This window comes from Melospiza melodia, chromosome 2 (assembly GCF_035770615.1).
Source record: "Melospiza melodia melodia isolate bMelMel2 chromosome 2, bMelMel2.pri, whole genome shotgun sequence".
NCBI lineage: Eukaryota > Metazoa > Chordata > Aves > Passeriformes > Passerellidae > Melospiza > Melospiza melodia.
Window position 1 is genome coordinate 139,048,274 of NC_086195.1, and position 14,518 is coordinate 139,062,791.

General features: G+C 51.5%; 1 protein-coding gene across 1 annotated transcript in view; it reads right to left on the reverse strand.

Moving 5' to 3' along the window:
- IGSF3 (immunoglobulin superfamily member 3) overlaps positions 1–14,518 on the reverse strand; it is a 92,731-nt gene that overhangs the window by 25,421 nt on the left and 52,792 nt on the right. Inside the window, exons 3-5 of the mRNA XM_063150150.1 lie at positions 6,684–7,094; positions 5,476–5,865; positions 3,419–3,820 (exon numbers count right to left, since the gene is read on the reverse strand). Coding sequence (XP_063006220.1) covers positions 3,419–3,820; positions 5,476–5,865; positions 6,684–7,094 — 1,203 coding nt within the window. The remainder of the gene's footprint in view (positions 1–3,418; positions 3,821–5,475; positions 5,866–6,683; positions 7,095–14,518) is intronic.

Below are 14,518 nucleotides of genomic sequence, written 5' to 3' on the forward strand. Positions count from 1 at the left end.
CATGCAAAAGCCAGCGTGGTCATCCAGCGGTGTGATCAGCCACGCCAGTTGTGTCAGCTTCTCATTTGCTATGGCCAAGTGAGGTGAAAAGCAGAGGCAAAAACACACAAGTGGTGACGGCCTGAGCAGCAGTGACGGCCTGAGTGAGCATGGGCTGCAGCCATAGCAGGATTGCCCTCAATTTCTGCCCAGAGGAGTGAGATCCCCTGAGACACAGCCTCTGCAGGCTGCCAAACCCTGTATGGAAATGCAGCAGCACAATGGCAAGGGAGAGCACCTTATGGCAGAACAGCTACTCAGCAGCAGCCCCCTGTGATTCACATCCACCTCTTGGGCAGGGGGTCCAACTCTGTCCCCCTACCCAGGTCTGCATCTGGCTGCTGCAGCTGGAGCAAGAATGAGGAAAGCAAGATGTAGCAGCCTTCAAAACATGCATTGTAGAGGTGCCAATGGTTACAAAACCCCAGGATCGAGGCAAACTGAAAGAAAAGCTGGTTGCTCCTGTTCTTCACACAGCACAGCTTTTGCTCTCTTCCAGATCACAACTCCAGGACAGCTTTATGCAGTTATTCTCACGTGTCTGCCACTCTGCAAGCTGGTCAATACACTTTGACTTGTTTAGCCCCAGCACTCTGTTTGCTTAGAGGAGTTGAAATTAGCAATCTATTAGTAATTAAAAAGTAACATTTTCCAGTTAGCCAGTCAGGCAGAGTATTTCCGCTGCTCATCTGAACCAAGCTGCAGAGAGAAACACGTTCTTCTCTTCCAATCACTTCAGTGTGGCCAGCAGACTCAGCAGGGACCTTGTTTTCTTCTGCCAATGTCCCCAAGAAGTGCTCCCCTCCTCAGAGGCTCCATGGGGCGCTCCAAATGGGCTGACAGTTCCCCCTCTCCCTGCAGTGCTGACCACTCCAGCTCTCAGCAGAGCTGCCACTGCTGGAGGAGACCCCAGACAGTGCAGAGTCAAAAAAGGAACATCTTCTGGATCAGCATGGAGCTTCAGCGTGCCACTGGCTCCAAAAGATGAGCCAGCAGCTCCCTGCTGCAGCAGGCAGACCGGGCACAGCATGGAGCCCACCAAATCTGCTCACTTCCAGCAACCCCACGGCGTCACCGTGCCAGAGCTCCAGGACCTGTTAATTACTGAGAAAACAGGTCAATCTTCGGGATTAAAGGCTCTCACAGCATGTTCAGTGATTACCCAGGAGGGCAGTGTGAGACCCAGGCTGCCTCCCCTGCAGAGCTGTTGTGTCTCAGCCCCACATAAGTCCTCACCTTCATATCCCTCAATAAGCCCTCCTGCCCCAGTAAGCAGGCCCAGCACAGAGAAACCCTGAGCCAGAGAAGGCCCTGGAAAGCCAACTTAATTTCACCAAGACCAGGTGACTTCATCAAGTTTACTCTCCAGTTGGCCTGGGCAAGGAAGCTTCATGAAGTCATGCAGAAGCCAGGTGTGTTTCTCAGGTCTTCAACTCCATCAACATCATCATGGCAGTTAAATTAACAAACAAAAGCCCTTCTTCTTTTTGGGACTTGGAACAAAAAGCATAAAAGTGGATTGATTTTCTGTAAAACCTCCCTACAAAAATACATCACTCCCTCAACCCCTCCTTCCGTGGCCAGACTGGGACTTAAGTCTGTGCCACGCACTCAAGAGCCTCAGAAGTTCAGGAACATCTGGTCTCTTCTGCCAGCACATCTCTCTCTTCTGGCTGCTGCTTCTGAACCATCCTGAGGTTAGATTTGTGGGTTTTAACATCATCAGTTAAAGAGTTTCCTACCCCAGCAGACTGGCAAACAATGAGACCTTAACTTGAAATGTGAGTGTCACTAAATTTACTGCATTTTTTTTAGAACAGCAGTTTCTGAAGACATAAACCTCTCTTGCTTTTTTCTTAGTACCCTGAATTTGACTTTCTCAGGACATTTCAAAAACATGAAGCTGAACAAAAAAACCCCAACCAGATTCAGCAGCAAAACAATACCCAATAGTTTCTCTACTATATTTTTATGAGGTACCTCAGCTTTGCTAGTTAAAGAGACCTAGGAATTTCTTAAGGCAGAACATGCTCAACAGCCGGTGACTGAGGAGCAGAGGAGGTGAAACAACCTTTCCATCACATCTTCTGGAACTGCTGTGCACTTCTGAGCATCTTAAATTTTAACAAGAGTAGAAGTGACACATTTTAAAATTTCAGTGCTCAATCTCAAGACTTTTACAAGTGGCAGAGTAAAGGGAAGGGCTGACACTTGGGACTTGTAGCAGGACAAATGCTGCTGACCTCATGAGGAAGACACCATTGAAATTAGATGAGAATCTTGCTTTAGTTCTTTACAAAAGAACATCCCTACCTGCTTTTGGAAGCTATACAGAAAAGATTTCTAACTCCAGACAAAACAGCCTCTGAAAGGAGGTCAAGAGTAAAGGAGAGAGAGGAAAGGAGGAAAAAAGCAAGATTTTCATCAGAATACAATATGACTTTGAAGTCTGGTCTCACACACATCTTGTCAAAGCAAATACTTCAGAGTACCAGTAAGAGCCACACAATCCCCACCATCCTGCCAAAATTCCCATCTCAACCTTTCAATAGAGCTCCCTGACTGTCCTAGTCTTGGCATTCTGAAAATCAGTGGCCTCATAGAAGCAGTCATCCCTTCTTCAGCCTTCTGCAGATCCCTTTTGGAACCAGCCCAAAAGGACCAAAGTAACTCACAAACCACGCACAATGTCAAACTCCCTACCTGCCCTCTCCTAAACTGATGTGGCTTCACTGTTAGAACAGAGAAATCCCTTGGCAGAGCAGAGTACCAGCTGCAGTGATCCCAGGTCCTGGTTTACTTTGGTCAGGGACAACATTGTGGTTCTGGGCCAGCAGCTCAGTGCCTCCCTGCAGAGACAGCGAGGACCATTCCTGACTCATGCTTTCTGTCAGAGATGCTCATCATTTCTGCTTTGTGTGCCAACAGATGCCCAGCATTCTGCACTCCTGATCAGGTGTGGGCAGAAGTAAGGTTTACCCAGGGCAGGCAAGGAGGCTTCAATGTCCATGGGCTGCCATTGGAGCACCACCACTGCACTGACCAAAACCCAGCTCCAGTACTGGCAGGACACACCATGGCACTGGCAGCTGCCCTCCTCTGAAGGACACTGGAAGCCCTATCCCTCTCCTCAGCCATACCCTGCCCTGCTCCTGCCACAGCCACCCCTCAGACTTTGCCCCCACACACAAGGGCGCATGCAGGCGCTTTGCACCAACCTATGAGGAGCTGCGGGCAGGCTGCTGGTGCCTCCATTTTGCTGGCAAGCACAGGCAGGAGCGCTGAGAACAGCCTCAGTGATCTGCAGGAGACCTCCTGGGGGACGGCCAGGCACATGGGGGACCGTGGCCCCAGGGCCCCCCACGCCTCAAGTACTCACCCAGAGCAGTGATGGACACCGGGGTGCTCGTGTGCCGCTCCCCAACCATCTGCCACTCCCCATCCAGCGTCCGCGTCCACTCGGCCACCCGGCACTCATAGTGGCCCTCGTCCGCCTTGACGCTGTTGAAGATCTCCAGGGTGAAGGAGCCAGGGCGCACCTGCTCCACCTGGATGCCCCCGTAGCTGCTGCGCTCCGCGTAGGCGGGCCCGGGGTGCAGGGTGCCCTCCCGGTCCAGACGCACGATTTCGCTGCGCCGGTTCAGCTTGTCCACCAGCTGCCACGCGACCGACAGGTGGCTCTGGGGCCCCAAGCCCGAGCGCACGTTGCAGCCAAAGCGCAGGCTCTCTCCCTCCAAGACATTGGTGGCGTTGTTGATTATCTCCAAGGAGATGCTGGTCTCTAAGGGGAGAAATGCACACACACAGGGGAGATGACACACACTCGCCACCGCTCGGGCTGCTGGCCAGAGACGCTTTCCACCAGGTGCAGGAGACTGCCCACGCGTTTGGGTCCAGGCACGTCTTAACCTCACGCGTGACCACATCCAAAAACAGCTGGTGGGCAGCGAGCTGCTCCTGGTGACTTGCACACTCAAGGCAGGTGTAGGCCAAAGCTGGGAGAAATCTCTGCCTGCGGCTCAGGAGACATTGCCGTGTCTTCTGGTCACAGGTCCAGGATGGGATCTTGGCAAAACTTGAGGGAATTTCTGTTGCTACAATATGCACTGCGTGCCAACTGGCTCTGCCAAAAAAAAAATGCTTCCAGCACCCTGTGGCTTTTTCAATTCACGTCACCATGATCACCATCTTGCCACATTCATTCCTACCAACAACTTTTGGGAGAAGCTCTCCCAAACTCCCACTTTAGGTAGCTATCACTGTTTGGTAATGTTCAAATAAAAACAACTGGTATCTTGAGCTTCCCAGAGGTGTAAGGCTTTGTGGCTGGCTTTTCAGAGATACTGAGTGCTGGTTACTCCTGCTGCCTTCCATCACAGTTATGGACACTTAGCACCCTTAAAAAAAACATCACGTTTGTTCCTACAGCTGGTGATTTATCAAAGGCAAGAATCAAATCTGCCTGAAAGGTGGCTGGGTCTAGAAACAATACGTTTTAGAAATTTGTCCACTGCAAGATTTCTAGGTAGACTGATTTTCAAAGCCAAACAAATGAGACCAAATATTGGTAGGACAGAAAAGAAATAGAATTTCTTTTGGAGAAATGAGGAGGGAAAAAAAAAAAGCTAGAGGAAAGGGCTGTATTTCCCTACAAATCTCGGAGATAGAGGCCAATAAAGCACAAAATCCTCTTGCAGCAACCCTCTGCTTGCTCCAAGCCCACTGCCACTCCAGTGGTAGCCTGGGCAACCCATGCAAGGTTCACCATGCCATGGCCACCAGAGTTTCAGAGAGCAAAACAAGGAATGAGTCAGTGGAATCTCTCCTCTCAACCTGTTATTTAGCATGTTTCTCTCACAAATATAAAAGACATTCAAGGCAAGCCTCCAGCTGTTTTCACCAGAGCTGGCGGACCACACAGTGACCAGGACAGAGCTCTGTGCTGAAGAGCACTGCAGCTCAAGGAGCACACCTGGTTTCTTCCAGTACAGCTGTCTTGCAAGACAGCTGAATCACCATCACATAACAGCCTGCAGGAATCTAGCAGTTCCTAGGCCAAGCTGGTCTCCCCACTCTGCCTGCTGAGTACTTCACAGAGCACCCAGCTCCCTGCAGAGCAAGGCCAGGAGCGAGATGTGAGGAGCAAGTCACAGGCTGTCACTTGTACCTTCAGCTCAGGAATGGAACAGCCAGCTTGGTGTCATTACAAAGTGGGGGCATGACTCCCCACCTGTGAACCTGACACACACCTCTCCTTTTCATCCCCTTCCCACCAAAAGAAATACATCTTGCCAGCAGGGATTCCAAGCCTGCACAGCACATGAACTCTTATCCTCCCTCTCCTGTACTGCTGTGGTCTGGGCACATCACATCTTTCCCAGCTCCCTGCCCAGTACAGCAATGCCCTCAGGAGGGGATGGGCACGCCCCTACTTACTGAGTGGCATGACAGTGATGGGGATGTTCTTTGGCCTCTTGCTCTCCTTGTCGATGAAGTCTCCGGTCACGGTCTTCTCCCGCTCGGTCACGCGGCAGTTGTACTTGCCGCTGTCCTCCAGGCGCAGCCGGTAGATCTTCAGCACGAAAACGTTGTCACTTTCCTTGGCCACCTTGAGCTGGCCCAGGGCCTCGCGCTGGGCAAACTCGTTGTTGAGCACCGGCACGGCGTTGGGGCCCAGGCTGGCGATGAGGGAGCTGTTGAAGGCCCAGGAGATGGAGAAGTAGCGGTCGGGGACGTTCTGCGCCTCCAGGATGCAGCGGAACTCCACCGGCTCGCCCACGATGTACATCCGCTTCTCCGTCTCCAGCCGCACGCTGAACTCCTTGTCTGGGGAGAGAGACTCGTGTCAGGATGGCAAAGCACACCACGACAGCCAGCACACCTCATGTCAGGTGCTCACAACTTGCTGCTCCCTGCATAGCCAAGAGCACTCAGACAAGCACATCCAGAGGTAAAAAGGTTAGGGACTTGTTTTTGCTGTGGGAGACCAGATGGGCTGTGCTCACACTGAGCCACCTTCTTGCCCATCAAGCAAAGAGCAAGCAAAGGCTTCCTCAGTCACATCCCTGTCCTCCAGGTAGCAGCTCTGGAGCATCCATTACCACTGTGGAATAGGACCTGCTGCCTAGTCCTACTCTCACCCTGCTCAGCCAGAGTCAAGAGGCACAATGTCCCAGAAAACAAAGAACTCAGCCAGGGTCTTTAGATCCTCAGCAGGAAGCTGTGCTGGGGGCTAGAAGAATAATTTTGACTTATAAACGGACCTTGTGCCATACAAAAGGGCTTGCTGAAATTTTTAGTTTTATTCCCTGTTGTATCACTCTTATCTCCTGACTTAACAAAATCCTCACTGTCTGTGCTAGCACCAAGTGTTTAAAAAGTATGTTTTAGCTTCTGTGCCAGCCCCAGATCCCTGACCACATCAGGAGACAGGGCTTGCCACCCAAGCCCCTTTGCTGACACTTCCCTTGGCTGCAGGCAGTGCCTGGGCCCTCCTTTGCCCTGTTTCACCCTGCCAGCAGCCCCCCAGGTGAGGCACGTGGCAAAAGAGGGAGCCGAATCCCAGCCACCTAACACAGCACAGCCCCTTTTTCCATCTCCTCCCACTGCCCAGCCCAGGGAGAAGAAGCAGAGGAGACACTGACCAGTGGCTTGCACGTTGACGATGGCGCCCTGGGAGCGCTTGCGGGTCATGGCGTACCAAGAACCGTCCGGGTCCTGGATCCACTCGGCTGCCTCGCAGTAAAACTCGCCCTGGTCTGAGGGGTGCAGGTTGTAGATGGTGAGCTTGGAGGTGGTCTCCCCAACCTTGTCCAAGCGCACATCCCCTGTGGCCTGTCGCTGGGCGTAGGCGCTGCCGGCCCGCAGCACGAAGTCGCGGCTCAGGGAGATGATCTCGACGGGCGCCTCGCCGCCGCGCTGCCGGTACCACGCGATGGAGACGTGGCTGTGCTGGGCTGTGCTCTTGGACACCTCACACTTCAGCTCCAGGGAGTCGTGCTCCACCTTGTTCAGCGTCTGCGGGATCGCTGTCACCCGCAGCGAGTCCGGGATCACTGCAGCAGAGCAGATACAAACAGCCCAGAGTTAGCAATGTCAAAATGCTGAGGGAAAAGGCCAAACACCTTAAGAGAGCTGGGGGAGAAGTTTCTTTTCACAATTACAATTAAATACTAATTGTGTTAACTCACATTTAGCCTCTAGGAAGAAGAGAACTGTCCCCAAAGCCCTTGGCTGGGAAAGACCATGACCTGTAGCACAAACTCCAAGTGTGATGCTTAAATTCCTGCTCAGTGGGCCCCAGCAACTGAACAAGGTTTTCCATCATGCTGCAGAGCAGCACAGTTTATTGCATCCATTTCCCATCAAGGTATTTTGTCACGAGGAGCTTCTCCTCCATCATGTGCCCCCCAGCATGCTCTGTGACTTCCCTCTTGCCCACATCCTTCAGCTGCTCCTCAGCCCTGGTATGGTCTTCATCCCTCCTCAGTCACTGCTGGGGCCAAGCCAAACATACTCAGTTCCTTTAATCTTCCCTTATAAAAAAGTCAGGAGATCCAATTTCCGTCTCCATAGTTTATATTGTTGCCTCTTTTAATGACCCCCTCAGGCCAAAGGAAGGAGTTTCTGCATTCAGAGGGAACTGGGTCCTCTAAGGGCAGCAATACAATTGCATCGTGACCAGTGCTCACTCCCAGGACACAGCCAGCTCAAGGCACTTGGTAGTAAAACTGCTGGCTGCTTTTCCACTTGATTAACTAGAGGAAAGGAAGTAAAGCTGCTAAAATCAGGATGAAAACCAAAAACTGCAGCCCTCCGACCTTGCTTGGATTTAGAGAGAGGTTTTACCACCAGAAGATGAGATTTTTTAATAAAGAATCCTTTCTAGACTTTGCTGTCTCAAGGAACATCACGTGGAAAGAAGAATGTAAACCTTCTCCCCAGCTCTGCAGGCAAGGCAGTGTTAGTGAGCCTGCTAATGCCCACGGTTTTGCCACATACCAGTGGAATATAATTAACATATCTCAGTTTGGTTTCATTGACAGCTCTGGATGGTTTGACAAAATTAGCTGAGCTGCCAGAAGCTGCATCTGTTCCATTCAGGCACTGCTACAGAGAGCAATGAGCTGCAGTGAAGACAACCACTGGGATTATTTATGGCAGAAAAGTCAAAATCAGAAGAGGGCAAAGAAAAAAAGGAACAAGCTGGGAGTAAATGAGAGGGAAATCTTCCCACATCCAGTCCAGATGGGAGCATTTCCTTTTACTACATGTTCACCACCCAACCTACTGCCTGCCATGAAAAATACCTTGTAAGGCTGCTTACATTGCAGGTCATTGTCTCTGTCCCTTTCACCACATCTTCTACTCCCTCCCTTCCCCTCATCTCTCTCATTGGAACCCCAATTCCCTGCTCACTGGCAATAGTTTCTGGCCAGGATCCTTCTTACCTCACCTTTCCCCTTATCCTGACTCCCAAACAGTGGCGACGGCAACAACCAACCTTGCCAATTCACTGTACAACAAGCTTTAAACTTCTCATTTCAAACCTTACTGAGTAATTTTCACACATGCACAGCTCCCTTCTCTCTGCCCTCCAGCCATGGGCTCTTACAACTTCTCCTGTGTTATTTAAATAAATTAAGCCTCATCATCAGCTTGCTGGAGTGACTTTCCTGAGGAGATGCTTTGAATGCAGAGCCTCTGTGCAACAGTTTATGGGGTGAAAGCAGGTACCTGTGAAGGACATGTGCCTGTCCTCTTTCCCCTGGTCTGAGAGCCCTGTGTACCCCACCAGTTCCCTGTGTGCCCCCCAGCCCTGCTCAGCAGCACAGCTGCTCTCTGGGTAAGCACAGGGAGCTGCTGACCCCAGGAGCCTGTCTGGCTTTGCAGGACAAGCCAGGTCATGCTCCAAGAGGGGACAGGCACTTGGCCTGCCAGTGGAGCTGCCCACTTCCCGGCAGCAATACAACACAGACCCAGCCTGTCTGAAGGCTGCATCTCAGGCAAGCCCTTATCACACCATTCCCTGAGCAGGCTGCAGGCTAGCACAGACATAATTTTGCCAGCTGGAACCATGACTTTGTATTTCCAGGTCATAACCCAGCTGGAGGGTTAGCATCCTTTATCCCACATAGGCATGTTTTTGCAAAGTGCACTCCTGGAGAAAAGTCAGGAGGTGTCAGCGTGTGGTTAACGCTGTAATTTAACTGTGGCAACACCTGACACACTGTGCTGCATTCCTCCTGCTACTTCACTTAAAAAAGCCAACCAAGATCCTCCTGGTTAGAGGAACTGCTGAGACCTTTTGGGCTGCACACAACCTTCAGGCTGTTGTTTTACGTCAGCATGGCAGGGACAGATATTCAGTCAGTGCCACCTTCCTAACCAGGAGGACTTGACATTTGCTTGATAAATGAAAGCCCAGCTTCCCAAGGATCAGATGATCAGGGAGGAACAAGCCAGAGCCCAGAGGTGGATGGAACAGCAGAGAGGCTCTGTGCCTCACACCATCACTCTCATTGTTGGCCAGTGATGCACAGAGAGCTGTTTATTTACACTGTAAGATGTGCCTCGGTGCTGTGCTCAGTCAGGGGGGAAGCTGGCAGAGAAGAGAAAAAATGCAATTCCCAAGGCACAGACTCCACTGGGCTGCACCAACAAGGGGTAACTGAGAGGGGCCTCATCAAAGTAGGCAGGTGTCTGAAGGGCAGGGGTCAAAGTGGTGCTCAGCAGCAGGAGAGAAACATGAGGAAACACTTCATTGCTGTGAGGATGACAAGAGCACTGAGACAGGCTGCCCAGAGAGGCCGTGGAGGCTCCTTCTCTGGAGATACTGAAAAGCCTTCTGAACACAGCCCTGAGTAATGTGCTTTGGGGCACCCTGCCCAAGCAGGGAGACTGGACTAGATAACCTTCAGTGGTCCCTACCCATCTCACCATTCTGTGACTCCATGTGACAGGAGGGCTACAGGCTTAGCCCATCAGGCTGGAGCAGACTAGGGATGCAAGTCTCAGGGAAAAAAGGGGACACCAGGAAAGTGCTCACCAGGGCAGGACAGAGCATGCAGGATGTGCATTTTTGGAAGAGAAGCTCCTCCCAAGCCAGTCACCCTGCTCAGGTGGCACAGACACCAGTTTGCATTTCAGGACATGAGTGAGTCTCAGCACAGAGCCCACCTGGGAGCAGCCAGCCACCCACACTCATCCTGCAGCCACCTGCCACAGGAAGCACCAGGGTTTCTGGGGACACTCTGCAAGCTGAGCTCCACCTGAAAGCAAGGACAAGCTCAGATGAGAGTCACCTCCCTGCATGAAAGGGAGCAGAGTCACACATGAATCACAGCCAAGTGGGATGCTGCAGGACACATCCTTCTGCTCTTTGTTTCTCACCCAGCTCCTGCCTGTTTCTCCTCTCCTCTCTTCTCAATGTGCCATCCAGGCAGCCTCCTCTGCACTTCCCCCAGCATCCAGCCTTGCTTCCTCCTTGTCCCCAAACACAAGTCCATCCCTGCAGCTGTCACGACCCTCTGCAAGTGTCAGTAGAACTCCCTTCTCTCCAGCATCAAGGTAAGGTTTGGCAGCAAGCAGCTGGACAAGGAGAGGAGTGACTGAAAAGCAACTCCTGGCAGCAAATCCACTGTGCTATCATCCCTGAGCCAGTCTCAGCTGACAGCTTTGAGCTTGTACTTACAACACTCCAGAGCAGGGAATACAGCATTTCCTGTGAGTCCCCAGGCCACTGGTCACTGCACAGGGTGCTCACAACCACCACCACGTTTTGAAAGCTCCTGAAATATTAAATATAAATATTTCCACTAGAGGGTGTCAGGGACTCAGCCAGGGAGAGTCCCAGGAGGAGGAGCTCAGAGCTGCTCCCCACCGTCCAGAGCAGCCCTCCTCAGGAAGCCTGCACACCCAGCTCCAGTCAAACCTGCCTCAAATGCACACACATCAGTAACACATGATCAGAGAGAACTCGGTGAGCTAATTATGGCTGATTCCGGGACAAGGAGCTGGCTTACAGTCTCCCAGAAAACAGGCAGGGAGCAGAGACTGGTGTTCCCAGGTGTGCACACCTCAACACACTTTTCTCCAAGCCCCAGGACAGGCTCCAGGCTTCCAGCAGCTCCCAGTGCCATGCTGAACTCTGCCCACACACACAAGGATGATCCAGGTGTCTCACCTTTCCTCAGGCTGGCTCTGGTTCATCCCTGGGTCTCCAAAACCCCAAACATCTCCAAGGGGTGGGTTATGAAAGCTTTTATGAGCCAACACAAAGCAGAGATCTAACAATGTTTTATCTACTCCCAGGCAAGGCAACAAAGCTGCCTGAGACTCCCTTTCCTTGCTAAGGGATGCAGGAGGAGCGTCAGGCTGGGAGCCAGAGGCTGGGGAAACAATGCTGGGGAAATCACTTAGCACCACAGCAGCCTTACACTTCAGGCTCTTCAGGAGTAAAACAACTCAGACAGGCTACCCAACACAGCTGGACCATCTCAGGGCCACTGCAGAACAAGCAAAACCCAGCAATCTCTTCTTCTCTCAGATTTCCTTACAGCTGTTACCCACTGATACACTTCAGAGACACTGGTGCTACCCTGTACCCCCAGCTGCCTGCTTCATGCCACCTGGGCAGAGCTAAGCTTACCAAGTATCAGGTGTGAACTATTTAGGAAGAACAAACACGTGTATTCCCTACCCCTAAGAGGCTCTTTCTGGATAAGATACACACCCTGGATTTTGCAGGGAATTAGTGCAAAAGCTATCTTTCCATCTGCCCCACATCATCTTGTTGCCCCGTAGGGATCACAGCTCAGCACCAACAAACCTTCCAAAACAAGATGCTCAAGGGGAACAGCAATGCCAGAGCTACCCTGGTGAAACCAGAGGCAAGCACTGGGAGGCACCTGAATGGCAGCAAGGGTGGGAATATGAGGAGCAGGAACACAGCACTTTGTTGTTAGACTCTGTAAAATCTGCTAACCCCTCTGTGGCCACCAAGCCACCCCAGGGAAGGAGGGAGCAGACACAGGAGCAGCTGAAGGGCTCTGTTTTCTCCCTGGCAGCTCTCAGGGATCCATCCCTCCCCCACAGCACTATTGATTCCTATTCCATCCAGGATCCAGGTACGTGTGCAGGCGTGCTGTGGGAGGGAGGGGGTGCTGGCAAGGCAGGAGCAGTATCCAGATGAGCAGTGTGATCCTCTGGAGCCCTCCTGCCTGGCAATCAGCTGTACATGCTGATCCATACCTGCTGCAGCACCAGGCACTCCTCCCTGTCAGTCGGGAGCACGTGCAGCCCCTTCAGCAGGGAGCAAACACACACACCCTGTCACACTGCACACCCTCAATGTCACCTTTGCAAGGGGGGGAAAAAATCTGAGCTGATCATGCCACTGGTAGCATCTCTTTAGCTTGTTTTAGTTTTAAGTACCACCCAGAAACTCTCAGGTGGCTGCAGGCAGAGGAAAGCTGTGATTCTGTTGTTGCTGCTTCTAAGTTGTCTCACTGCCCAAGGTCCTACCCGAGGATCAGAATTAGAGAAGTAAAACCTACCACCCCAAGAGGTGTTTTACTGTGACTGAGGTGCAGGGTGTCTGTGCAGAACTTTCACTATTCTCTTCCTTGCCTACCAACATATAGCCACAGGCTCTGGCTACCACAGGGAAAAACAAGTATTAATAGTCTGGTTGGTTGGGGATTACTTTCCTTCAGCAAAGCCCCTTCTGCACTGAGAAATAAAGATAGTTAAAGGCAGACAAAATACTAGCAATTATTTAACTAAACTAAAAAAGAAGTCATACACTTCTCTGAAATAGCAAATTCCCTTCAAGGTCCTGCAGAAGCAGTCAAAATATACTTTTCATCTTTATGGAAATATTTAGATCTTATTTTAAATTAGAAGTTTAACAACAAAGTCACTTTCAGCTGCAACTCAATCCAGAAATGGATAGTGAAGCACTGAACTTGCTCTCACTCGTATCACTGCAGCGTCCTATGGTAAGAGCAGGAAAAAACCAGAATAAAATAACACATCCCCAGGTTGCATGCTTGCAGCTCTTTTAAAAGGGCAGTTTGCTACTGATTGAGCTGCTGGCAGAAGGCAGGAGGGGAGCTGAAGGGTTAAGTGAGACAGCATGGCAGTTGTTTCACAGCAGCAGTAATAAATCCTCTGATTACAATGGTATCCTTGTTGGTCCATTAACGACTGCCTGCAATGATTATGCCAATAGAAATGCATCTCCCAATGCAACTGGGTGAGTTCAAGCAGCAAGTGAGAAAGGGCACAGCAAAAAAAAACCAAACAGAAGTAACTAATGTAGGAGAAAGGGGAAAGAGAATCCGACAGAAGATGTAAAAAGTGGAAATTAGGTCAGCTCTCCGACTCAGGGCCTGAACTCCTCTGTGCCTGTCGAGGGCTCTGCTTGTCACATGTGCAGCCCATCCATCTGAGGCTGTGCTCCCTCCCAGGCAGTGCCAGAGGGTCCCACTGCACTGCCTGCTCCACGTCTCCACAATGGCCCTTGCAAGAGGTGCTTCCTGCACATGTGAGCTCTGTGAGACCCCTCAGACATCATGGACAGAGGTAACACACCCAGCCCAGGCACACAGGGCAGCAATGCTCTCCTGCAGCTTCCCCAGCCCCACACAAACCCACAGGGGCTGGCAGCAGGTACCCCAGCACCCTCTCAGAAACCCCCTCCCTGTGCATCCAGAGCACGTGTGCAAGGGGACAGATGTGCTCAGCCCCAGTTCTGGCTTGTCTTTGGAGGAACCTGGCAAAGTTGAAGCTTTCCTAACTTCTCACAAGCGCTTCAAGCTCCAGGAAAAAGGACACCTGTCCATCCCTTTTGCCTTGGGCTTTACTCTTGGGCTCCAGCCCCACCAGCACAGCACTGTTCACATCATTCCTTTGAGTGGATGCTCCTCCAAACATGCTAGCCCCCTTCCCCTGACTGCTTTGGGTGCAGTGTGGCAGGTGCTGGGAGCACACTCACAGCCCCTGCCCTCAGCTGAAGCTGCTCTTGGCAACAGCACAAGCCAGGCTCCTGCTAACAAGCTCCTTCTCCTCTATCCACCCCTGTCCCAAAGCATCCCAAGGAGCATCTGCTTATTAGGACAGCTAATTTAGGTGGAAAAGTTCAAGCAACCTCATTAAAATTAAAAAAAGAGAAAAGAGGAGAAACCAGAAAGGGGTGGTAAAAGGACAAGGCGGCACCCAGCAGTGAGAGTCATCATTTGTTCATTAAGCAAAAATTATCTGGAGCATCAGTGGAGCAAACCCTGATGACAGCAGCCCAAAGGGCAAAGGCACTGAGGACAGAGAGGCAGCCAAGGAGTGCCATGAGCTGGGTGTGGGCAGAGAGCACAGGATTCATCCCTGCTGCCATCTCCCAGCCAGCTCAGGGAGGAAAACCTTTATAAACCTTTATTCCCTCACACATGCACACTTTCTTTTGCAATCCTGCTCTGAGAGG